The sequence below is a fragment of the Lepidochelys kempii genome, chromosome 1 (assembly GCF_965140285.1).
Source record: "Lepidochelys kempii isolate rLepKem1 chromosome 1, rLepKem1.hap1, whole genome shotgun sequence".
Taxonomy (NCBI): domain Eukaryota; kingdom Metazoa; phylum Chordata; order Testudines; family Cheloniidae; genus Lepidochelys; species Lepidochelys kempii.
In genome coordinates this window covers 124564393-124590630 of record NC_136380.1, presented here as the reverse complement: position 1 = coordinate 124590630, position 26238 = coordinate 124564393, and the positions used below count along the sequence as shown (strand labels likewise).

At 44.1% G+C, this 26238-nt stretch overlaps 1 protein-coding gene across 23 annotated transcripts in view; it reads right to left on the bottom strand.

Annotated features, from left to right (window-relative positions):
* LOC140914828 (cohesin subunit SA-2) overlaps positions 1–26238 on the bottom strand; it is a 99138-nt gene that overhangs the window by 28064 nt on the left and 44836 nt on the right. For all 23 annotated transcript variants that reach the window (XM_073353687.1, XM_073353726.1, XM_073353694.2 and 20 more), the window contains 9 exons: positions 15968–16075; positions 11276–11387; positions 10495–10606; positions 8954–9057; positions 8359–8451; positions 8185–8274; positions 5809–6012; positions 4254–4330; positions 1515–1602 (listed from right to left, as the gene is read on the bottom strand). In XM_073353687.1, the coding sequence (XP_073209788.1) occupies positions 1515–1602; positions 4254–4330; positions 5809–6012; positions 8185–8274; positions 8359–8451; positions 8954–9057; positions 10495–10606; positions 11276–11387; positions 15968–16075 (988 nt within the window). The remainder of the gene's footprint in view (positions 1–1514; positions 1603–4253; positions 4331–5808; positions 6013–8184; positions 8275–8358; positions 8452–8953; positions 9058–10494; positions 10607–11275; positions 11388–15967; positions 16076–26238) is intronic.

The window sequence follows — 26238 nt, the reverse complement described above, 5'->3', positions numbered from 1 at the left end:
GAAGCAGAAACATCCCCCTCCCTCTGCTCCTAGGCGGAGACATGGCCAGGCAGCTCTGCACGCTGCCTCCGCCCTGAGCACTGGCTCCGCAGCTCCCATTGACTGGGAACTGCAGCCAATGGTAGCTTCAGGGGCGGTGCCTGCAGGCAGCGGCAGCACGCAGAGCCCCCTGGCCATGCTTCCGCCAAGGAGGGACGTTGCTGCTTCTGGGGAGCCCCCCGAGGTAAGCACCGCCCAGAGCCCTCACCCTCTCCCATGCCCCAATCCCCAGCCCTGAGCCCCCTCTCACACCCAAACTCCTGCTGCTGCTGGGGTGGAGGGCACGGTAGGCCAAGACTGCCCCAGCAGCGGCCGGTGTGGCTGGCCAAGGGGCTGCCCCAGCTGCTCAGGCGGCCCCTGGGCCAGCCGCACCAGCCGCTGCAGAAGTCACAGAGATCCTGGAAAGTCACGGAATCCATGACCTCCCTGACAAACTCGCAACCTTAACAATAGTTAATAAGCAAATTGGCTTCACTATAGTTCATTTTGCAAGTAATGGGTCTGAAACATTTTCAATTCTGACGAAATTTAATCTGCGAGTGACAAGCAAATCCCTGAATTATCTGTACTTTGTTTAGAGCGACATTGCACAATTGAGAAAGAGAAGCTGTCTCTGATTCTAAGCAAACAACTAATCCAGACTCGGACAATAACACCCCCAGCACAGCATTGGACAATCTTTGCATTAAATTAATCCATGTCCTAATTCCACGGTCTTCAACAGGGTTATACCAGAGATGAAGATGGCTCTCTGTGTCTCAGTTTCCCAAGCTGTGGAATGGGAGTAATAACATCCATCTCCCTCACAGGATACTGTGTAAGGTAGAGCCCTGAAGCGGGACTGGGAACCCGTGGGTCCCACAGGACCTGCTGCCATAAAAGCAGGAGCGGGTAAAATGTATTTTGTTGTGGGCAGGATTGGGTGGGGAAAAAAACAGACTGCAGTAATTTGTGGGAAAGCACTAAATCTCTTGTCAGTTTGTTATATATGGAATTTCAGCAATGTAAAGCAAGCTTTTCTTTCTTTTTTTTTTTTTTAAGGAAAGGTTTCAATACTTAAATTTAAGCGAGGGATAGAAAGAGATTTGGTGTCTATTATAACAGGAGTTAAAGTATTGTTTTTACATGGTTTAAGCAAGATTTGTTTTATACTTTTAGTGGTAAAAATTGTGTCTGAATTCTGTTTATATATACACAATATATTAACCGACCATTTTCTTTTGTGTTGCTGTTGGGGGTTTATTTTAGTAGCATGGAGGAGTCTCTCTCTCTTGCAGGATTTGTGGGATCTAAGGCTTTTGATGGAGGGAGCAGGATAAAAATGTGGGAGTCGGCAAAAGTGGGTATTGTGGGGTGGGACAGGAACAGGATTAAAAAATAGTCCCATGCAGGGCTCTAGTGTGAAGTTCAGTTAATGTTTGTAAAGTACTTTGATAGGCTAAATGCTTTATTAGTGCTCAGTACCATCAATTTACCTGAACAGGTAAACTCCCATACTCCATCTCAAAAACCAGCAGCTTTGAAGTCTTCCCATAGAGATTCCATTTGGTGAGATTGTGAGCACTGCCAGTCAAAAAGGAAATGAAATACCACACTAAAATAATCATAAAGAGAAGAGATAAAACAGAGGTGGGCAAACTATGGCCCGCGGACCATATCTGGCTTGCAGGACCGTCCTGCCCGGCCCCTGAGCTCCTGGCCCAGGAGGCTAGCCCCCGGCCCCTTCACTGCTGTTCTCCCTCCCGCACAGCTTCAGCTCGCCGCGCCTCCGGTGCAATGCTCTGGGCAGCGGGGCTGCGAGTTCTTGCCGAGCAGCACAGCTGCAGAGCCACAGCCCGACCTGGTGCTCTGTGCTGCGCGGTGGCGTGGCTGGCTCCAGCTGGGCGGCACAGCTGCCTGTCCTGGTGCTCTGGGCGGCGCAGCTGTAGCACTGCCAGCCACTGGTGCTTCAGGCAGCCTGGTAAGGGGGCAGGGAGCGGAGCAGGGGTTGGATAGGGGGTAGGGGAGTTTGGGGTCGTGGTCGGGGGGCGGGGCTGTGGATAGGGGTTGGGACAGTTAGAGGGCAGGGAACAGGGGGGTTGAATGGGGGCAGTCAGGAAGGAGGGGGGGTTGGATGGGGTGGCAGGGGGCAGTCAGGGGCAGGGATTCCGGGGGTGGTCACAGAGAAGGAGTGGTTGGATGGGGCAGGAGTCCCAGGGGGCAGTCAGGAATGAGAGGAGGGGTTGGATGGGGCGGCAGGGGGAAGTCAGGGGCAGAGGGTCTGGGGGCGGTCAGGGGACAGGGAAGGGTGGACGGTGCAGGGGTCCCAGGGGGGCTGTCAGGGGGCGAGAAGCAGGGGGGGTTGGGTAGGGGCCAGGCCTCGCCTGGCTGTCTGGGCAGGAATTGGTCCTCCATGCAATTTCGGAAACCCGATGTGGCCCTTGGGCCAAAAAGTTTGCCCGCCCCTGAGATAAAAGCTACTGTTTTTAACAATCCCATTTCTCCCTACATGCAACCTGTTCCTAAATAATCACCGCTACCAAAGAGATTATGCTTTTATTTGGTGAAGAGAGCTGATTTCCTTCACAGTGATACCTAAATTTATTAAGGGAAGTAAGAAAAATCTCACCACAAGTATAAAAAGTAAAATGTATCCTCTTTTTGCCAGCACCTAATGGATAACAAGGACTTTCAGTGAAAACTAATTGACAGACACTGCACACAAAATTTAAACCAGTTTTGCATGTGCTGGATCCGTTTGTGCTCTATGATCCACAGGATTAATTGGAAATAAACTACCTCCATCTATACCGACTCTATGTTGGCAGGTAAAGCACAAGGATCTTCCTACAGTTTGACGACAAATGTTAAAGCTGGTCATGATTTGTTTCCTCTACAATGAAACCTGCCAGGAAGAGATGCCTGAAATCTTCCAGTATAGATAGGAAAAGGGAAATACAGTTTAGTATGGCCTAATATTAATTATAGCCTTTAGCCTATTGTTTCAGTAGTTATCACTGAGTCTTGTTCCTGCTACAAAAAATGCAACTTGTGTGAGCCAAAGGAATGGGAATATGCAGAAGGAAACTGAATTTCTACACTTTTCCTACACAAACCAGGAATGCTCTCTCCAAACACTCATCCAGTAGAAGCTCAGAGTTACGAACTGACCAGTCAACCACACACCTCATTTGGAACTGGAAGTACACAATCGGGCAGCAGCAGAGACAAAAACCAAAACGCAAATACAGTACAGTTCTGTGTTAAACATAAACTACTAAAAAAATAAAGGGAAAGCAGCATTCTTCTTCTGCATAGTAAAATTTCAAAGCTGTATTAAATCAATGTTCAGTTGTAAACTTGTGAAAGAACCACCATAACGTTTTGTTCAGAGTTACGAACATTTCAGAGTTATGAACAACCTCCATTCCCAAGGTGTTCGTAAATCTGAGGTTCTACTGTACTTCCCAAAAGAGAGCTCAGGCTTCATGCCTGAAACAGTATTTGGAGCAACAGGGAATCTCAGCAATGCAAGATGAAGGGAAAGCTACTCCTAACCCATGGCCCAATTCTGCCACACTCACTTGGTGAGGAGTCTCAATAAAGTCATTGGTAAGACCCTACTCAAGGTGAGTAAGGGTTGCAGAACTGGGCCACTAGTGAGCAAGCAAGAGCACCCTCTGCACTACATGAGAGCAGGGCTTCAGAGACTTGCTCTTTTAGAGTTGGAGACCAGACAAATTAGAGTTAACATATTGTGCCTGCTATCAAACATAGTGCTCTTACCCACCACGCTGAATGCCAGTCTCGACACTAAGGTGGCTCAAATGGTATCCAGCTAAGAGGGAGGATACAGAAAAAGCCCAAAGGAAAGGGCCTACAGGCAGACAGTGACATCCCAATCCCATAAGCAGCCCACTTCCAGACCTCTGATTGACTTAATCACTGCCACTCAAGCCTTCCTAGTAAATTCAAAAAGAATTCTCTGCTCAGAGAGCCTGCCAACATTTAGGAGAGTCTAGAAACTGACAGGAAAAAGTACTTGTGATAAAAGGAATTCCACCTGACCATTCTATGCACAAACATCACACTTCGTGACTATTTTGATTCTTTTATGTAAGCTTGATTAGCCAGCCAACCAACAGCAATTCCTGCTTTTATAGCAGCTCGGTGAGGTTACAGTGTGCTAACAGTATAGGAGAGGAAGGCAGTAATCATGTAAACAAACATCTCACTTATGAAAAGCTGTTATTCTTCTCAAAGTGGTATATATTCGGCAAATTCCTTCTTCATCTGTGCAAAGACCTTCTCCCTAAATCACATGAGTTAGGAAAGAGAACAGAATGAACAGAGGTGTTGTGGGCCAGCTGCTAGCTCCTCTACTAACCACGGGCTTGAATTAGACTTCGTCTCAGTTTCAGGAATCATTTGCCCTTCGACTATGTTCCCTAGACCCCTCTCTAAGATAAAGAATAATGTACACGGGCTGGGACAAAGTTATATGTCTGGGAAATGCCATGCTGCTACTCTCGCATTATAACATCCTCATAACTGAACACCCCACAGCTGCCACTAGTGTCTTGGTAATTAAAACTACAAAGCAGTCTACTGCAGACGTTCTCACATTGTGGTGTGTGGTCACTGTTGACCCATCAAGCACCTGCTAGTGGTCTGCAGAGAGCTAGCTGCTCACATGGTGCTGGCTCTCCTTGTTTTCAGCTGCCAAGTCACAAAGACAGCTAAAAATACATTAAATACTTTCCTAATATTACTTTCCCATATAAGCAATTGCTGTAGTTTCCACAAGGATACAACAGAATGGCAAATGGTAAAGGAGGTACTCCTTCCAATCAAGAATTACAAGAGAAGGGTTCCATGAGACAACCTCTTTATTTAGCTGTGGTCCACACTACACAAGTGTTCAAGAATCCCAGTTGACCTCTTATAAGCTTATTTCTAATTAAAAAAATACTCACGCATTGGAATAGATGTCTATTTAAACTACCAAAATAAATCCAATGTGATTTTTTTGGCCTGACACATTTACAGTATCCCAGCACCCAATAAAAATCCACTTGTCTGAACTCCCATACTATGGCATGACACCTGTTAGCGATGGCACAGTTCATCAGCTACAGGCTCCTGTTGTTGAAATCAGCCAGCAAGCTATTCATATCTCCACCGGCTGTTTCTGCTTTTGAGAACTACTGAAAAACTTGGAGAGAGATTCAGCAGTCCTCCTTCCAAAAAGCAAAAGCGACTTTCAAGTCACAAAAGCTACTTTAATGTGACCTAATAGTACCTACAGAATTATCTTTAAAAAAAAACTCTTCAAACAGCAGCAAAGTTATAAAGAGCTTTTTGATTACTGCCAATATGTACAAATGTAGAATTATACATCCTCTAAAATACTCTATATCTAACAGATCATTTGTGCTTAGACGGGCATTTTCAAATAGCAACATTAACCCTCTGCAGCTCAGTGCTAGAATATCCATTGGTGCTCTGGCCATAAGAATCCACATGATAGTGCATGCCCAGAAATCCCATTCCCTAGTGCCATAAACTACACCATCCCTTCTCTTCCCCTTCTTCCTGCCTGAATACAATTTTCACTCCTTTAAAATGTAAACAGACAGCCCTTTCAGAGTATTCAGACTACCTCTGTAAGCTTTGCTCTCCCCAAGCAAAGAAAAACCAGTATATTGCCAGTCTTAACATCTCTCCCTTGTATTTATTTCATTTTGATCCTGAAATGTTTCATGTATTTCTACTTCCAGTCACACGCACCTCGTGCCAAGAGTCAGCCAGCAGCTCATTAAGTTTGTCCACCAACTCGTCTATCAGCTGAGTTCTGGCAAGATCCGCCCTCCTGTGGATGGCCAGTTCTTCATTGCAGAAGACATAATACGTCCTGGAGCAAGCCTCGAGGACATCCATGTCAGAGTGTTCAGCTACAATATCTTTCACCACTCTCAGCAAAGCATCCAAGTGCTGCAAGTTATCATGATGATACAGTCAAGTCAAAGTTATGCCTATTTATGTTTATTCCTTTTTACTTTACACAACTGAAAACAAAATAAATGCCCGTTTGGGGAGGACAGGCAGGCATTACAGGACAAGATTTTGTTTGTTGCTGTAGTTCTCATAACAGACCTGTCACATAAGAATGGTTATACTGAGGGCATGGCTGCACTCCCACGGCAGCGCTTTGAAGTGCGAGTGTGGTGGCACGAGAGTGCTGGGAGAGAGGTCTCCCAGCTCTTCTGGTAATCCACCTCCACGAGGGGATTAACTCCAAGTGCTAGGAGCCTGTCTACACTAGCGCTTTAAAGCACTCAGATTTGCTGCGCTCAGGGGGTGATTTTTCACACCCCTGAGCCAGCAAGTTAGAGCACTGTAAAATGCAAGGGTCCAACAAGCCCTTAGTCAGACCAATGGTCCATCTAGCCCAATGTCCTGTCTTCCAACAGGGGCCAGTGCCAGATGCTTCAGAGGGAATGAAAAGAACAGAGCAATTATTCAGCAATCCATCCCGTCATCCAGTCCAGCTTCTGGCCATCAGAGGTTTAGGGACACCCAGAGCATGGGGTTGCGTCCCCGACCATCTTGGCTAACAGCGAACAATTGACTATTCCTTCCTGACCTTATCTAAGGCTTTTTTTTTTTAACCTAATTATACATTTGGCCTTCACAACATCCCCTGGTCACAAGTTCCACGGGGTGACTGTATTGTACGAAGAAGCAATCCTTATGTTTGTTTTAAACCTGCGGCCTAGTAGTTTCATGAAAGTAACTCCCGATGCTTGTGTTATGTGAAGGTGTAAACAACACTCCATATTCATTTTCTCCACACCAGTCAAGATTTCATAGACCATTATTATATCCCACCTCCCCCACGTCATATCTTTTCTAAGCTAGACAGTCCCAGTCTTGTTTATCTCTCCTCATATGGAAGCTGTTCTATACCCCTAATCATTTTTGTTGCTTTTCTCTATACTTTTTCCAATTCTAATACGTCTCTTTTGAGATGGGGTGACCAGAACTGCATACAGTATTAAAGATATGAGTGTGTCCTGGATCTATATAGTGTAATTATGGTATTTTCTGTCTTATTTTCTATCCCTTTCATTCCCCTAACATTCCATTAGCTTTGTTGACTTTGGCTCCACACTGAGCAGATGTTTTCAAAGAACTATCCACAATGACTCCAAGATCTCTTTCTTGAGTGGTAACGGCTAGTTTAGACCCCATCATTTTGTACGTATACTTGTATAGCTTAACATCTTCTTAAAACCTTCATTATTTATTTCAGCCCCAAGTCTAGCAATACACATGACTCTAAATAATAATAGTAGAAGAGACTGAGGGGGAAAAGGACAAAGAAAGGGCCCTCTGGACACAAGGCTGCCTGCTGCAGTAACAAAGATGAAGCATGTTTCAGAGCTCCCATCATTCTGTGGTAGGCTTATTCCCATGAGTGGGTCACTGACAGTATTGTTTGTTATACAAACATTTCTGCCATACTGCTACTGCTTTATGGCCCCCCCCTCAGCTAATTTTTTGTGGTGGAAGTACATGGATGTGATTTTTCCCTTGCCTTGTTATGGATATTTACAGGGGGTTAATTTGAGCAATCCACTCCACTTACGTATGGGCTTTGCTATTTCAAGGATTTCATCCTTCCATTCCTGAATTCCCCTCTTCCACATACAGATATACTATCCCCATTTTTCTCTTTACAGTTACTACCCTCCCTCAGCAGCTGATAAGGGAGACAGTCTCCAATGAGAATGCAACCTCGTTCTGCAGTAAGCTGCTGGGAGATGCCAACTTGGATACATGCTGTAACTCCCCCTCCTTTCCACCCAACAAGAGGTCAAGAAGCAAGAAGAATTAGTTCATTCCCAAAGCTGGGCCTCCTGCACGAAGCCATAAATCATTATCTACCAGGGCCTTAGGCCAACCTTGCTAAATCCATACAGACAAATGTTAAAGCATTTCCCTGGTGGCCTCAGTTCAAATATGAAGGGTTTCAACAGGGTATAAGTATTTCTTCATGTCCCAACAGTCTCCTGGCTGTAACAAGGTCTCACTACTCCCTGTAAATTGTCTCATAAATTTGTTATATTTCACGCACACCCAACTGCCCCAATTCCTATTCACCTTCTCCAGACGTCCAGTACTGTAAACATCTAAATCATAATACTGGGGAATTTGCAGGAGGTTCGCCACTTTTTCAGCATCTGCTGAATACTGCAGAGGAAAACAGGATATGAGTGTGCTGCAGGAATTTTAATGAAATATTTAACATGCGCTCATGGAACAGCTGCTAGTTACCTTTGCCAAGAGCTGAGGAAGCACCACAATAAAGTGCTCAGTAATTTTGGTACAATCTTCCAATTGTATTTTCTTCTCTTTCGCTGACAGGATCTACAGACAAAAGCATTCTGCTTCAATTATAAAATACTCTTGGAGTTGATTGGAATTTTACACCTATCCCAAGGTTAACTTTGCATATTAATATACCTTTAACTAACATAAACCACCTGGCTGAGGCAAAGATTTTCCCCCCCCATGGGATTTCTCCCCCCCCCCTTTTTTTTAATAAAATTCTTGAGCGAGTGTTGAACAACTAGAGTGCTGTTTGGATGCAGGGTGCTTTATAACGACATCTACTGATAGATAAAATGGTCAGTGTGTGTCACTAACATGCTTCCACGGTGCTGAGCTTCCTCTAAAGCTCATCTCATTCAATATCCACCGATAAGATGTTTTGTCTGATGGTCAGAAGGCATTGCGCTTGTCTTGTAAAAACAATGCTGCTCTCTTTCTGCTGATGTACCTGTGGCTAGGAAAGGGCTTTTGGCAGAGCACGTAGGGAGGACAAATTTGATTGCAACATAATAAATATATTAGAATAAAACCCACTGACCTTCTTGGCTGCTCCTCTGCCCACAGGAGGGTGACCTTCAGCAGCTTCTCGAACGGTCGCTAAGATTATTTCAATGAGGGCACTTTCCTGGGCATCACTCAGTGCTGTAAGAAAATCATCGTTTCTTCAGTGTCTCACAAAAGAAAAGTGAAGATGCAGGAATGGCTAATGAGGAAAGTCTACTCATTTCTCAAAACAACTTTGAGAGGGGGAGAGAGAGAGATACTGCTAAAAAACTGCTGAAAATTTGCTAAGTCCAACCTGACTGTGAACTGAATTATTCTCTGTTACACACAGTGAAAAAAGCAAAAAAGTTGGATGGCTCTATTTCTTCTATGGCACCTTTGGGAGTTAGGTACCTAAAAATATCTTTAAAAATCTAGACCTATATGCTTTGATCCCACAGCAAAGAACTGATCTAGTTTATTCTGCCACAATAAACAATGTTCAAGGCGTTTTCTACATAAAACTAAACCCTCTAAAATATCTGATTTCTGAAAATGGCATTAAATTCAACTCAGCCTCTTCCTTTACAGTGGTGAACATCAGCTCCACACTACTCTGTTTCAATGAGATAGGTGCATTTAGGTTCCTTAACTCAGCCATGAAAACAAATATGCCCCTTGAAATGTAAAAGGTAAATTAAGATTTCTGAATACAAAGGAACCTTCATGTAGCGAAGTCTTTTTTCTTCTCACCTTATAGTGAAGTTATTCTGTGTGATTCACTACAACCACAGCTACAATACATACATTGTGATTCACAGAAACTATTTGGAATTTTTAATTTACTTTAGAATAAAATACATTTTACTATGTTTATTATAAGTGGATCCCACTGCATTTGCCAAATAAAGCAACAGGTTCAGTGTCGCAGAAATGACTTTCCCCAGAAAAGAACAGGCCAAATTCAGACCTAACTCCAATGAAATTTCATTCTCTTCCACCAGACCTGAGACTCATCTTCTCATGAACTTTTAGCTCAATGTGACTCTAGAACCACATATAGCTTCACAGGGCCCTATATGTGCCTCTTCTGCAATCCAGGGATCAGACTGGAGATTCTCTCTTCCAACAAGTAGAGAGCCATTCACCACAGTGCTCCCAAAGCTGCCTGAACCTTCACAAGGTTCACACCTGACTACTGAGGCGGAAATAGTACGGAACAAACACACTGCGACCCTTGGAATCCCTTCTTCAGCCTCTAAGTAGCCGAGAGAGAGAAGAAACATTCTTCACCCTCTGCCCCCCAGCAGGCAGCAAGGAAGGAGGGAGAAAGAAGATAGGAGGGAGGAGTCACTGAGAGGCATAAATATTCAGGGCATAAGTGTTGGATAGTGTTTCACAAGGTTTTCGTAGGAATACTGCATCAATATTTGAGGGCACCGAGCCATGGCAGGACACAGAGTCAAAACTGTTTTGTGGCTCTATGCAGCCAAGAGGCTCTTGAAGTGACCCCGCTATAGTTCAAGGTGAAGGAAGTTTCTTCTAGTAAATAAAACAAGATCAATTTGGGCAACACTAAGGTTTTAGCTCACCTACCTTCTTCTTCAGCAGCTTCCAATAAGAGAGTGGTCATACACTCCCAGTCCTTCAGCAAACTGCCTGTCCAATCCCACAGGCTGTCTACAAGGTACGTGACGTGTTTATGTAGCTAGAGATTAAAAACATAAGCCTAGAGGATCAAATGTTTACTGAAATGTGAATACAGCTTATTACATATTCCCCCCCTTTCTCTCATTGTAAAATCGTATTTTTTTCAATGTGTGTATTTTTTTACTAGATCCAAACTAAATAATAATTCTTCAGTTTGATACATGGGGAACAGCATAAGAGAAAAAGAGTTACTTAAAGGACAGAAAAAAGATTTCCTAAAAAGACTAGTCTCCCCAAAGCTGTCCTGAATATCACTATTTGACTGCTGTTGGTAACACCTAAAATGCCCACTCCCATTCAGGAGCTTGAAATGAGTTACATTTTAGTTGCTATCCCTGGCTGAGCAGTCCTAGTTTTTTCAGAAAGCCAGTCCCACACTACCTCTCTGCATTGATACAACTGTAGAATAAGAGGCGTAGTACAACCGAACGCACATGTACAGTTTTACTTTACTGAAGCTCATCCTAGAGTTGAGAAAGTATCGAGTTCCAAGATCAACAGTTCTGAGCATGCAACCAAAAAGACCTTTCAAAAGGAAGTCTCCTCCCCACTCACCCCACTTCTCCCTCCAACTTCCAGCAGCACCTCAGTACCAATTCTCAGCCAGCTGCCCTGGTTTGGAAGGGCTCCTCCCTCATCTGTCTATCACAATCTACATTTTCCTTACCTCACTCTCCAAGAAAAAAGTTATTAATTTTCTCATGTAGCAGGTATTAGCCCGAAACTTCCCTCTTCTTTTAGGTGGGACTTCCTCTTCAGTTCCCTGATAACTAAGCAGCCTGCCAATGGAAAAAAGAAGTCAGTCCAATTCTGCTGTGCACCTTTAGATTACTCAGCAAAGCAGCACAGATTCTGTCAGGATTTCAAACAGCTTTACTTCTTTCTTTTAAAATCTATTCATCCATTCAGCAAACATCAAATTCTACTGTCAGCTGGAAGGGGAGACACTAGATTATTTTTAGCTACAAGTTCGCTCTGTGAAAGCAGGGACTACCTGCAGCAGCTGATACTGGGGCCTTGCCAGTTGTCTGGGCAACATATATAGATTCCGTGGCAATGAGTACACCAAGTGTTAGGCATTTATTTATCCTGTAAAGGTGACCACTGTAATTTAGAGAAAATCATAAAAGAGAAATATCCTTCCTATAAAAATCTTACTGCCCAGCAACACTTCATAATATGGTACATCTAGTCTTCGAAAACCAAACCAGGCTCTTAGGGTATGTCTACACTGTAATGTAAGGCCAGGGTTAGTGGGACTCGAGTCAACTGACCTGTGTTAGAAAACTCAGGGCTTGAGCATCCACACTGGTTCTTAACCCTACGTTACAAATTTTCTAGCCCTTGCTCAAACCCGGGGCTCTGGCATCCACACTGCAGCATGCAGACCCAAGTCAAACCAATCATATCACAGATTCCCTAGCACAGCCTGCAAAGCAACACGCAGGAGACCCTTTTTCAATGGGTTCTTTTGCTTGCGCTTTCACTCCTGTGTCAGAAAACAGGCACAGCTTCCCCGAGGCGCTGGTGGACATTTCGGTGGCATTTTTTAACCCATCAAAGGAACCTCACAGAGCTTAAGATGGAGCAGAAGACAGCAGAAGAGGAGGAGTATCCAGACATGGAAGACTCACAGTGGCTGATGCTGCTCAGTACACTCAGAATAGCCGCTGAGGCCCCCTGTGTAGACCAGCACTTCTGGTGCAAGGCCACAAGAACAGACTGGGGGATCACATCATCATGCAGACCTGGGATGACCAGCAGTGGGTCCACAAGTTTCATATGAAGAAAGGCACATTCCTGGAGCTTTGTGAGCAGCTTGCCCTGACCTTCCAGCATAAAGACACTCATCTGAGGGCACCCATGCAGACCTAGAAGTGGGCTGCTATACCCATCTGTAAGCGGGGTATCCCAGACTGCTCAGGTCCATTGCCAGCCAGATTGGTGTTGGAAAGTCGACCATGGGTAAAGTGGTGGTAGAGGTTTCTGAGGCAATCAGTACCTCTATGAATGTGGTTGGGGGGAGGTGGGTGGGGATGGGGCTCACTGATTTGGGGTGTGGGAGAGTATTCAGCAGTTGGGGAGGAGTGAGGGCTTGATTGCCCTGCAATGTACTTATGAATAACATGATTTATGAAATGGGGGGATGATTCACAGCACGGATTCACATAAGGAAATGACTGAAGTATGGATTGCTGTACCTAACTGTATAGAGGAATAGCATTTGCTTACTATTTCCTAACTGTTCCTGATCATGTGTTTAGTTTTATTATTTCAAAAACTGATTGTATGAAGAGATGCAGTGACCACAATAAACTTTCTTGATGATATAAAAAGCTTTATTTGTAAACATGTTAAAAACAGTACAACAATCACCCAGTGCCAGGCAGGCCAGCTGCTATTACAACACCCAATCACCAGTTACAAAAGAACTTTTCCAAAACAAAAACAAAAACAGAGTGTAGCAAGAAGCGCAACCATGACAAAAACCCCTACTGCTGCATGTCACCTGGCCCCCCAATTCTCCTTTCCCTACTTTCCCCATTTTCTGTACACTTGGTGCCAGGGGAGGGAGATGGAGGTAACCACAGGAGAGTGGGGTAAACACGGAGGACTGCATGGGGTTCAGTTGCCTTGCCCACCTGTTCCTGTGTCTTGCTTATAACACTCCTGCTAATGCATCCCAGAATGATGTTTGCTTTTTTTGCAACAGTGCTACACTGTGATTCATGTTTAGCTTGTGATCCACTATGATCTCCAGATTCCTTTCCGCAGTACTCCATCCTTGGCAGTCATTTCCCATTTTGTATGTATGCAACCGATTGTACCTTCCTAAGTGGAGTACTTTGTATTTGTCCTTATTGAATTTCATCCTGTTTACTTCAGACCATTTCTCCAGTTTGCCCAGATCATTTTAAATTTTAATCCTATCCTCCAAAGCACTTGCAACCCCTCCCAACTTGGTATTGTCCACAAACTTTATAAATGTACCCTCTATGTCACTATTTAAATCAGTGGCTCTCAACCTTTCCAGACTGCTGTACCCCTTTCAGGAGTCTGATTTGTCTTGCCTGCCCCCCAAGTTTCACCTCATTTAAAAATTACTTGCTTACAAAATCAGACATAAAAATACAAAAGTGTCACATCACTATTACTGAAAAATTTCTTACTTTCTTATTTTTACCATATAATTATAAAATAAATCAGTTGAAATATAAATATTGTACTTACATTTCAGTATATAGTATATAGGTCAGTATAAACAAGTCATTGTCTGTATGAAATTTTAGTTTGTACTGACTTCGCTAGTGCTTTTTATATCTAGATGAGTTGATGTACCCCCTGGAAGACCTTTGAATACCCCAAGGGGTACATGTACTCCTGGTTGAGAACCACTGATCTAAATCATTGATGAGGATATTGAATAGAACTGGACCCAGAACTGATCCCTATGGGACCCCACTGTATATGCCCTTCCAGCTTGACTGTGAATCACTGATAACTACTCTCTGGAAACAGTTTTCTAACCAGTCATTGACCCACGTTATAGTAGCTATCTAGGTTGTATTTCCTGAGTTTATCAGGAAGTCATGCAAGACAGTATCAAAAGCCTTACTAATATCAAGATATACCATCTGCTGCTTCCCTCACAGTTTCAAGTAACCCCTGTCAAAGAAAGCTATTAGGTTTGTTTGATTTGTTCTTGACAAATCCATGCTGACTGTTACTTATCACCTTATTATCTTCTAGGTATCTGCAAACTGATTGCTTAATTATTTGCTCCATTATCTTTCTGGGTACTGAAGTTAAGTTGACTGGTCTGTAATTCCCCAGGTTGTCCTTATTTCCTTTTTTACAGATTGGCAGTACATTTGCCCTTTTCCAGTCCTCTGGAATTTCTCCCAGCTTTCCATGACTTTTCAAAGATAATCATTAATGGCTCAGATATCTCCTCAGTCAGCTCCTTGAGTATTCTATGATGTCTCTCCCATTGAGATTCCTCCTCCTGGACTGATGGACAGCCATCTTGGCTAGTGCCAAGAAGAAGTGGTCAAGGAAGTCTATCCACAGACACAGGTAAAACATGGGATGCAGCACTGAAATATTTACTACACTCCCTTCCTATGTTCCTCAAACCTGAAGTGGAGAGGCCACTAGTAGCATGAGGGCAGGTTAACCTCAGTGTAGATTTAAGCCTGTTCTTTTTCTGCCAAACCTGCCAACAAAGTTGTCAACTAGTGCCATGTGTGGTGGTGGTTTATGTGATGTAGATCCTTGTGCACTGATAACAGTATAAAGATCAGCAGCTCATTTCACACTGACCCAGTCAGTTATTTGCTTGGATTCCAGTGAAATATTAATGAGATGCTGATGCTACAGGCCCCAAGTTTATCAAGACAGCACCACCAATAGCTAAGAGTGGCATTTTTCTGGGGATAAATCACTGATTTATGACAACATTAGCCCAGAGAGTTGGGAACCTACAAAACAAAGCAGTATAGGGCTAGGAGGTATGACGAGGGATACATCAGAGAAGGGATTTTTCTTTTTTCTTTATTTTGGGCCTGGATCCACAAATCCTAGGCCTTATATAATTTTGCTGGGTGGGTATGGACAGCAACGGATGAAGGGGACAAAGAAGTATGAATAATCATAGTCATTTTTTAACATTGCCTCTCCAAATCCTTGCCAAAAGTATTTTCACCAATTTTTGCTAAACAAAATACAGAATTTCATCAAGCTGTAGAAACAGAATATTTATTAATTCCCTTTGTAGCATGGCAGTTCCATTCATTTCCCACATCCATTGTCATAAAGGCCCATTTACAAAAGTTACTCCTGGGAAGTTAGATTGTATATTTCATTAACTTGATTGAAAATTGGGAGAATTTTTTTAATCTGTGGGCTCTCTCATTATTCAAAAGACTTTACAATGTATAAGGCAACTTTCAAGGGGAGAAGAGGCCACCTTTGCAATTAATCATAAACAGCTACAAAAAAATCCAACAGATGCCAGGTGATCAGCTGGCTCATAGGAAGCAAAGCAACAGGGAAAAAGTAGAAAGGAAGGCGGCATGGTCCTTGGCATGATACAATACCAGTGGACTAGTCAGTTGTTTTATACTTTATTATAGTCTTGTACCTTTCTCATGCTTGTATAACATACTGGGGCTGGGAAGTGAAACAAACAGTTAGCCCCAGATAGCAGCCCTCCACTTATTCAGCAGAAGAAAGGACATCTGATATCCGCCAGAGACAACCCACCAATTAAAAGATAGAGGTTTAATGTCCCTCTTAAACAAACCCATTTTCACTCTGAAACAATGAGAATATGCAAAAAGTAGCCAGGCAGAGATACCTTTTATAAAGGAATTCCCCGGCTGCTACTGCTAGAGGTCTGTGCGTGGTATAAACAAACTGGAATAAGGTTTCACAGTCTTCAGATGATAACGCATCCTCACAGTTTCTATGCAAAGATATAATACAAGTTATTATGCATATTTAACTAGAAAGAATTATATGTATCCTAATCTTGGACCTGATTCTATACCTAATCTTGGGACCTGATTCTCTACTGCCTTGCAGTTCATATAGTCAGTTGCACCTCTGCAAATTGAATCTTGATATGCTACCTAACCAGAGCAGTAGCATTTTTGTACTCGCCTTGTAGAGATGGAAGTGTCTACATAACATACAAGGAATGAAGAATTAGGCTCTTTGTACAGGCATAAACATTCACATAAAAAAGCATGGTTAAGGCTACTTGGTTCTCAAGGCAAAAAAAAAATAAAACCCAAAATTAGTTACAAAAAAGGAAAGTCATAACACAGTATTTTTAATCTTGGACTGTTTGCCACAGAAAATTATAATACAGATCAAATATCCTGTATTTTTCTAAATAAAATTGTTTAAAGCTATTTAATCAAGAGGTTAAAACCGATATTCAATTCCAATGAGCCTATATAGAAACCAATTTTAAAAATCACAGCAGAAGCATGCTCAATAGGAAGCTGACAGGCATGCCAAAGACCAGAACTATTTATTGAAAAACCTAAAAGTCACAGTTTTTGCAATAAGTATACATTTCTCATTTACATAGCCCTTTACACCTTCAGAGCACCACGTAAATATTAATCAATCCTCCAACACACACCCTGTGAGGTCAGAAAGTATTATCTCCATTTTACAGAGAAAAAAACTGAAGCAGAGAAGGTTGAGTGACTTGTACAAGGCTATAGATGGAGTCAAGATCAAAGCTGAGATGATAATTTAGAAATTCCAGGTTCCTACTCCTGCTTGCATGCCATTGGATAACACTGTCAACAGAACAAAGAGCAATGAGACCCTTCTACTTCTTGGATAGTATGGGAGGGGAAAGGTGAGCTAACTATGATGGGGTAGAGATTATACTTGTAGGGGTTTTTATTTTATTTATTTATTAAATAGTACTGCCATCAGCCCCAAGAGGTTACATCTTTTAATGCACAGCTCTCTATATATGTGGCCTACTACAACTTCTAAAAACAAGGCTCTCAATTTTGCAGCTGCCAGAACTGACATCCTAGTCGCACATTGCTCCTCTTCTATAATGGCTACCAGCTCTTTTGTCACCAGCACTGTCTTGCCTCTTAGCATTTTGACAAGTCCCAAATTTAAAAATACAAAGCCTCTAGCACCCTCAAATCCTAGTCCCCAGAAGTTAAATATTAAGCAGAGGCATCTCACTGACAACTACTTGAACTAACACTGGGTGAAGGTTTGTGGGAGATTATAACACATAAAAGACAGAGCAGCTCTTAAACTAATCTACAAACATTGGCTGTGGTTTAAAACAGTAGGAGAGTAGTGCGTTGGAAGCCCCAGGGTACTTGAACAGAGGGCATGCTGTCTGTTGGCTTTTCACTTCTGTGAGCCAACAAGGTCTCAAAAGTCATAAGTTGATCATTATGGTTTATTTCCCTGTGCATTATTTGCTTATTTTTGCTGAAAAGTTCCCTGCTATTTTTAATGAAAGTTCTCTCTCCTGCTAGGTTGCACTCAGTAAACTTGCTTATAATGATCACTGGCACAGTAAACAGGTCTTTATAGTGAAAATGATGATGATATGCCAAGTAAATATTGACTGGAACTGGTCTAATAGTAATTATACACTAAATAAATGCCATGCCACGTGTGGGGGAGGGGAGGGTGACACAGAGGGGATGGCAAATAAATTTTATTAAGATAATGTTGAAGTAAAAAAGAAAACGGTACAGAGTTTAGGCATAGAAGTTTCTGGTTATCAGGGAATAAGGTACAGATTATCAAAGGGTGCAAAATTCGGTTTAGGAACGGGTGGCGTAAAGAATACATAATCTGCAATCTCCCCGATTGGGGGTAAAAGTTTAACCGGTCAAAGTACAGACATTGAGATATGGGGGTATGTTGTCCATATAATGGCTATGTTCACATGTGGAGTATAATGAGTGGATACGATGATTGGGATGGATCTACCCTCATTTGGTGGGATTTAATGTTCAGTGAGTTTATGGTTCCAGTTCTCTATTACATTATTCAGCCATCTTTAGGACTGGTGAAATAGTGAAAAAATATATTTACGGATAAGTTACTCAGTGATTTTGATTTGAAACATTTAAAATTACTACATACAAATATGATTCAAGCAGCTCCTGTGTGGAGTTCTGTACAGTATATGAGCATCCAGCTATGTATCCTGTGAAGCCTGGATTAAAATTTTAATTACAAGGGCTGATGTACTTGAGTGGTATTCACCTTCTATTTACTTTTGCATCCCATAATCATGTTGAGTGGTGTCAACTGACCATACCAAATAGCACTTACAGAAGTAAGGGTTGCCCAACCAGCTTTGTATCAGTAAAAGTATGGAGAACTGAGTGAAATAAGCCAACAGTTTAATATAATTTTAATTCACTGTAATATCAATACAGCATAAGTCCTCTATAAACACTTCTTTTCTAGGTTTCAGAGTGGTAGCCATGTTAGTCTGTATCAGCAAAAACAACAAGGAGTACTTGTGGCACCTTAGAGACTATCTGTTAGGCCATGTCTACACTATGAAAATACTCCGATTTTACAGAAGTCGATTTTTGGGAACAGATTGTATAAAGTAGTGTGCATGCGTCCATACTAAGCACATTAATTCGGTGGTGTGCGTCCACAGTACTGTGGCAAGCGTCGACATGCCGAGCGGTGCATTGTGGATAGCTATCCCACAGTTCCCGCTGACCATTGGAATTCTGGGCCGAGCTCCCAATCCCTGATGGAGCCAAAAATTTGTCGCAGGTGGTTATGGGTAAATGTCATCAGTCAAACCTCCCTCCCTCCGTGAAAGCAACAGCAGAAAATCATTTTGCGTCCTTTCACCTGGATTGCCTGAGCAGATGCCATAGCACAGCAAGCATGGAATCCGTTCACCTCACCGCAGCAGTTATGACCATTGTAAACACCTCGCACATTATTCAGCAGTATATGCAGAACCAGCACCTGAAAAACCAGGCGAGGAGGCAATGGCAGTGTGGTGATGAGGACATGAACACAGATTTCTCTAAAACCGCGGTCCCCGGCAATTTGGAGATCATGGTGTTACTAGGGCAGGCTCATGCCGTGGAACGCCAATTCTGGACGCGGGAAACAAGCACAGAGTGGTGGGACCGCATAGTGTTGCAGGTTTGGGATGATTCCCAGTGGCTCCAAAACTTTCGCATGCGTAAGGACACTTTCATGGAACTTTGTGACTTGTTTTCCCCCTGCCCTGAAGTGCCAGAATACCAATATGAGATCAGCCCTCACAGTTCACAAGTGAGTGGCAACAGCCCTGTTGAAGCTTGCGACGCCAGACAGCTACCGGTCAGTCGGGAATCAATTTAGAGTGGGCAAATCTACCATGGGGGTTGCTGTGATGCAAGTAGCCAACGCAGTCATTGAGCTGCTGCTATCAAACATAGTGACTCTGGGAAATGTGCAGGTCACACTAGATGGCTTTGCTGCAATGGGATTCCCTAACTGTGTTGGGGTTATAGTCAGAACACAAAGCCCTATCTTGGGACCGGACCACCAGGGCAGCCAGTACATAAACCGCAAGGGGTACTTTTCAATGGTGCTGCAAGCACTGGTGGATTACAAGGGATGTTTCACCAACATCAATGTGGGATGGCCGAGAAAGGTTCATGATGCTCGCGTCTTCAGGAACTCTGGTCTGTTTAAACAGCTGCAGGAAGGGATTTACTTCCCAGACCAGAAAATAACTGTTGGGGATGTTGAAATGCCTATAGTTTTCCCTGGGGACCAAGCCTACCCCTTAATGCCCTGGCTCATGAAATCATACACAGGCACCCTGGACAGTAGTAAGGAGTTGTTCAACTGTAGGCTGAGCAAGTGCAGAATGTTGTTAGAGTGCACATTTGGACGTTTAAAGGGTCGCTGGCACAGTTTACTGACTTGCTCAGACCTCAGCGAAACCAATATTCCCATTGTTATTGCTGCTTGCTGTGTGCTCCACAATCTCGGTGAGAGTAAGGGGGAGACGTTTATGGCGGGGTGGGAGGTTGAGGTAAATTGCCTGGTCACTGAATACGTGCAGCCAGACACCAGGGTGGCACTGCGCATCAGAGAAGCTTTGAAAACCAGTTTCATGACTGGCCTGGGTACTGTGTGACACTTCTGTTTGTTTCTCCTTGATGAAAAGCCGCCCCCTTGAATCACAGAATATCAGGGTTGGAAGGGACCTCAGGAGGTCATCTAGTCCAACCCCCTGCTCAAAGCAGGACCAATCCCCGACTAAATCATCTAATCATCTTGGTTGCCTCTAAATTCCCTGTAAGCCACCTGCCCTCCCCCCTTCGATCACAGCTTACGTGCAAAGGAAATAAAGTCACTATCGTTTAAAAAACATGTATTCTTTATTAATTGATTATAAAAATAGGGAGATAACTCAAAAGGTAGCCTGGGTGGGGTGTGCGAGGAGGGTAGGAGGGAAGGAAAAGGCCACTTCAAAACCTGTTGAATGACAGCCTTCTGTTGCTTGGGCTGTCCACTGGTGTGGAGTTGTTGGGTGCCCGGAGCCTTCCCCGCCACCCCGGCGTTCTTGGGCGTCTAGGTGAGGAGGCTATGGAACTTGGGGAGGAGGGAGGGCAGTTAAACAGGGGCTGCAGTGACAGTCTGTGATCCTGCTGTCGTTCATGAACCTCCACCAGACGCCAGAGCATGTCCGTTTGATCCCGCAGTAGCCCCAGCGTTGCATCATGCCTTCTCTGATCTTCCTGCTGCCATCCTTCCTCACGTTCATCAGCCACTTTCCTGTACTCTGCTATTGTGTCCCTCCACACATTCTGCTGAGCTCTGTCAGTGCCAGACGACTGCATGAGCTCAGAAAACATTTCATCGTGCGTGCGTTTTTTTCGCTGCCTTATCTGAGATAGCCTTTGGGATGGAGGAGGGAGGCTTGAAACATTTGCAGCTGCTGGAGGAAAAAAAGGGAGTGAAGTATTTTAAAAGATACATTTTACAGAACAATGGCTATACTCTTTCATGGTGAACACCACTATTCACATTACATAGCACATGTGATTTTGGTACAAGGTCGCATTTTGCATCTTATATTGAGTGCCTGCAGCTTTGGTGTTAGAGAGCACACACACAGTGCTGGGCAACAGAATTCGGCTTGCAGGCAGCCATGGTAAGCCATAGTCTTTCAGCTTCTGCAACCTTCATAACAGCAGCGCCCTCCTCTCCCATACCAAGCAAAGCACATTGAATTGGCCATTTAGTGCTGCGGTTTTCCTGTTAACATGCAGCAGCAGAAACCAAAGTAACCCTACCCCCCATCCAATTCTCTGGGATGATTGCTTTATCCCTCATCCCACATTGTGGCTGGTATCAGGGAAGATCCCTGCTAGCCAAATGCGAATAGCTCAGCACCAATGCCCCCCCCACCCCACCCCCCGTGTGGCTAACTGCGGGGAGGATTTCTTTTTAGCCACAGGCAAACAGCCCAGTAGGAACGGCCACTTTTGAATGTCCCCTTAATTAAATTCCCCCTATTTCAACCAGGTTACTGTGAATGATATCACTCTCCTGAGGATAACTCAGAGAGAAGAACGGATGTTGCTTGAATGCCAGCAAACACCGGGACCATACACTGCCAGGATTTGTCATGCAATGATACCAGATTACTTGCTACTAGCATGGCGTGGTAAAGTGTCCTACCATGGAGGTTGGAATAAGGTTGCTCTCCCCAGAAACCTTCTGCAAAGGCTTTTAGAATACCTCCAGGAGAGCTTCATGGAGATGTCCCTGGAGGATTTCCACTCCATCCCCAGACACATTAACAGACTTTTCCAGTAGCTGTACCGGCCACAAATGCATTCCAAGTCCTCAGAGCTACTTAATCATTAAAAAACGCTTGCTTTTATAACATGTATTATATTTTAAAAGGTACACTCACCAGAGGTCCCTTCTCCAGCTTGGTGGGTTGGGAGGGTATTTCAGTCAGGGTGAGAAAAAGATCCTGGCTGTCAGGGAAAACGGTGTGCTGTGTGCTCTCCTCAAGCTCGTCCTCCTCCTCCTCCTCATCTTCCCCGTCCACAAAATCCTCAGGTATGGCAGAGAGTACTCCATCATCGGAGTCCACAGTCAGGGGTGGGGTAGTGGTGGCAGCCCACCCTAGAATTGCATGCAGCTCAGCATGTTTGAGAAGCGGCATATGTCTGGGGCTCTGTCCCAGAGCATCCGTTTGATTCTTTGGTTTTCTGGTAAGCTTGTCTGAGCTCCTTAAGTTTCACACGGCACTGTACTGCATCCCTGCTGTAGCCTCTGTCCCTCATGGCCTCGGAGATTTTTTGAAATGTTTTGGCATTTTGTCTTTCGGAACATAGTTCTGATAGCACAGATTCCTCTCCCCATACAGCGATCAAATCCAGTACCTCCCATTCAGTCCATGCTGGAGCTCTTTTTCGATTCTGGGACTGCATGGTCACCCGTGCTGATGAGCTCTGCATGGTCACCTGTGCTGATGAGCTCGCCTGGCTAAACAGGAAATGAGATTCAAAAGTTCCCGGGACTTTTCCTGTACACCTGGCCAGTGCATCCGAGTTCAGAGTGCTGTCCAGAGTGGTCACAATGGTGCACTGTGGGATAGCTCCCGGAGGCCAGTACCTTAGAATTGAGTCCACACTAACCCTAATTCGAAACGGCGATGTCGATTTCAGCGCTAATCCCCTCGTTGGGGAGGAGTACAGAATTCGGTTTTAAGAGACCTTTATGTCGAAAAAAATGGCTTTGTTGTGTGGACGGGTGCAGGGAAAATTCGATTTAACGCTGCTAAATCAGACAAACTCGTAGTGTAGACCAGGTGTTAGTCTCTAAGGTGCCACAAGGACTTCTTTTCTAGGAAGCTGTCCAATGCAAATTCTCTACCTATTTGCAACTCTCTCTCACCCTCTTTTTAAAAGCTGGGATCAAACTGAAATGGCAGTTCTACATGAAGGTGTTGTAGTCTGGGACACCTTTGGCCAGAGACGTGCAATGTTTGAGATAGGGGGCTATTTTTTATTCTTTACATTAGTTCTCTCTCTTCACTATATTGCAAGGTGACAGAGAGGGACAGGTATTACATTCACTGCAACAAGTCTTTCTTTTTCTAAACCCCTTTGATAGGTGAAGTGCTTGGCTACATGTCTATAGTTATAAAAAGCCTCTCTGGGGACAAATTACAAGATTTCATACAAACTATATCTAGCCATGGGAGGGAAAGGCTAAAAATGGGGTGAAATCCAGTTCTGTCACTTTCTTCAAAGGGACCAGAATTTCACCCCAGGTATTTTACCCTGTACTCAGTTTTCCCTTCATTAGGGAAGTGTAAGGTAAGGTGTGACCTCAGCTCCTTGTACAGAATGCTCTCTGGTGGCACAGGAGTGCAGCAGGGAAAAATGAGCCACCTCTACCCGATATGAGCTGCCAGACGGGCATAACATTCTTTTTTAAAAAATCCATTAATTAAGCAGACAGAAGATCTGAATGTGCATCTGTTCTCTCGTCTTTCACACAGTGCTCAGCAGTTGCTTACTGTAAGATGTCAAGGTTTCCACTTGAAAGATACCTGACCACTTCAGAGACTACTTACCTACACAGAGGGCAATACCTAGCTATACCTACTACAATGGCAATTTTAGAAGTATTTCCTCAATAAAAGGGGTGCCTTCTTTTGTACACATAAGCCAATAATCACACATTCAAAGAACACTTTATGTAGTGCAATACTACTGGGGCAAATTTACAGCCCTTCAAATGCCAAGTGACAGATAAAGGTTAAGCCAGAAGTGCCTGCCAGTATTTAGATGCCTAAAAATAAGCACAGCTTTCCACATACCAATGCCATGATATATCTCGCTTCAGTGTGAACAGGCAAGGAAGAAGGAAGACGGGGTACATACAGCAAGGAGAGAGCAAAGAGACTATTTGTTCTGGATGCCAAACATTAGCTGGGAAATCTCACGTCTTCTCTTTTGTTTTACATTTCATGAGATGACCTTGGAAGCAGAAGACCCACTGCCTTCTCAACATGAGAGGGAAGAATGAACAGGGGCTGCCTGTACCATCTCAGTTGTGTGCAATTTACTTATATTCCAAGACAAAAAAAACACTACATCTAAGCAGAATTAAAATATCCGTAACATAAGGGTAAAAAAACCCAACCAAACAAAAAAAAACCCACCTTACGTTGTAATTATCCCACACCCAAACATTACATGCTAAGAAAATTCAGAGAAAACATCGCACTTAAGAAATCCAAACAAGAATGGAAATGCAGAGTTATATGAACAACCTTAATGCTCCCCCTTGGCATCACCATCCAATAAGCATGATTAAGGCATTTAAGGGTTTGTGGTCCCAGATTCTATTAAACTGATTTTTGAGGATATTGGGAGGGTGTTTTTGTTTTCTTCATGTTTCCCCTCTTGGTGTCAATACAGGCATGACAGTAAAGTGTCATCTGCATACACAAAACAAGAGGTGAAATCCTGGCCGCACTGAAGTCAGTGGGAGTTTTGCCATTGACTTCAAACAGGACCAGGATTTCATCCAAGATCTATGATCTGTCAGGACAAGGGAAGGTGTCAAATATTAGATAGGTGCCAAAGGGCAAGGGCTTCAGCACTAAAAGGATGGGTTTGTTTTAGTTCCAGAGCACACACTGGAGAGGAGAGAAAGCTCTTTTCTCTTTTTAAGTGGTCTCAAGAAGGGGAAGAGACTAGGGCTGGCAGGCATTTTGAAGCCAGAGGTTAGCAGAGGTGCATGATGGCAGGAAGATGGTTGCAGGAGATAAGGGATAACAGAAGGAGTGATTAGCTTATTGCATCACCATCATGAAGGAGGAGAGGGGTTTTTCGCTTTTACATTGTTTGGGACAGGCTTGGTTCTTCCTTCAAAAAATCTCAAAGCATTCTCATATCTCTACGTTAATGGTGTCATGGGTGCTGACTCTATGCATGTTCCGGGGCTGGAGCCCTCAGGGAAAAAACAGCAGGTGCTCATCACCCACCAGCCACAGCTGTTTACCGCCCCCACTCATCAGCTGATGGGGAGCACAGTGCACCCACCAAACAGCTGATGGGGCGGTGAGTCTACATTACACAGTTTTGTCGACACAAGGCAGCTTATGTTGACCTAACTATGAAGTTGTACACACTGCAATGCTCCTCCCACCAGTTTAACTCGCCTGCTACTTTGACATAATAAAACCACTTCAATGAGAGGCGCAGAGCTTAGGGCGACATACTTAGAGTGATGCAGTGACACTGCATTGCTTACGTTGCCCTAAGTGGCCTCTAAGAGGTGTCCCACAATGCCTACCCTGGCCACTCTTTTGAACTCCACTGCCCTGCAGCCAGGTACACAGTCTCTTCCAGTTTTCTCGGCGTGGAGAGCTCACATAGCAACTGCCTAGCTGAACATGCCGGCTCCATGCAGCAAACCCACTCCTGCCTGGAGTACACCAGAGTTGTTGGATCTCTTGGGTCTGTGGGGAGAGGAGGCTTTGCAGTCACAGCTCTGCTCCAGCAGCAGGAACTTGCTCAGGGCATGGAGGTGAAGGGCTGTGATAGACACACACAGCAGTGCCATGTAAAAATCAAAGAGCTGCAGCAGGCATAGCAGGAGGCAAGGGAGGCAAATATTAGCCTCTGGTGCAGAGTTGCAGACCTGCCACTCTACAAGGAGGAGGCTGAGGTCAGGGTGGTGGTGAATAGCCTTCTCCTCCCCACCTTGAGCTCCTCTTATAGCTTTGTGTTCATAATGCACAGCACAATACTAAAGAGCAGTAAAGGCTCTATGCTTTCTGACACAGATGGCTGGCTCGCAGGTTACCAGGACAGTTGAAAAGCAGCTGGAAACCTAGTAGGATGCCCATGGAATGCTGAGATTGAGAAACCTGCATCATGAGATGCTGTGCCTGCCCCATGGGGACTGCAAACCCTTCCCAAATCAGCCTGCGGCCAGTTGCACAGTGGAATAGCTACCCACAGTGCACTGCTCTCTGTGTCGATGCAAGAGCAGCTACTGTGGATGCGCTCCGCCAACACCAGGAGCATAGTGGGGACATGGAACTGCAGT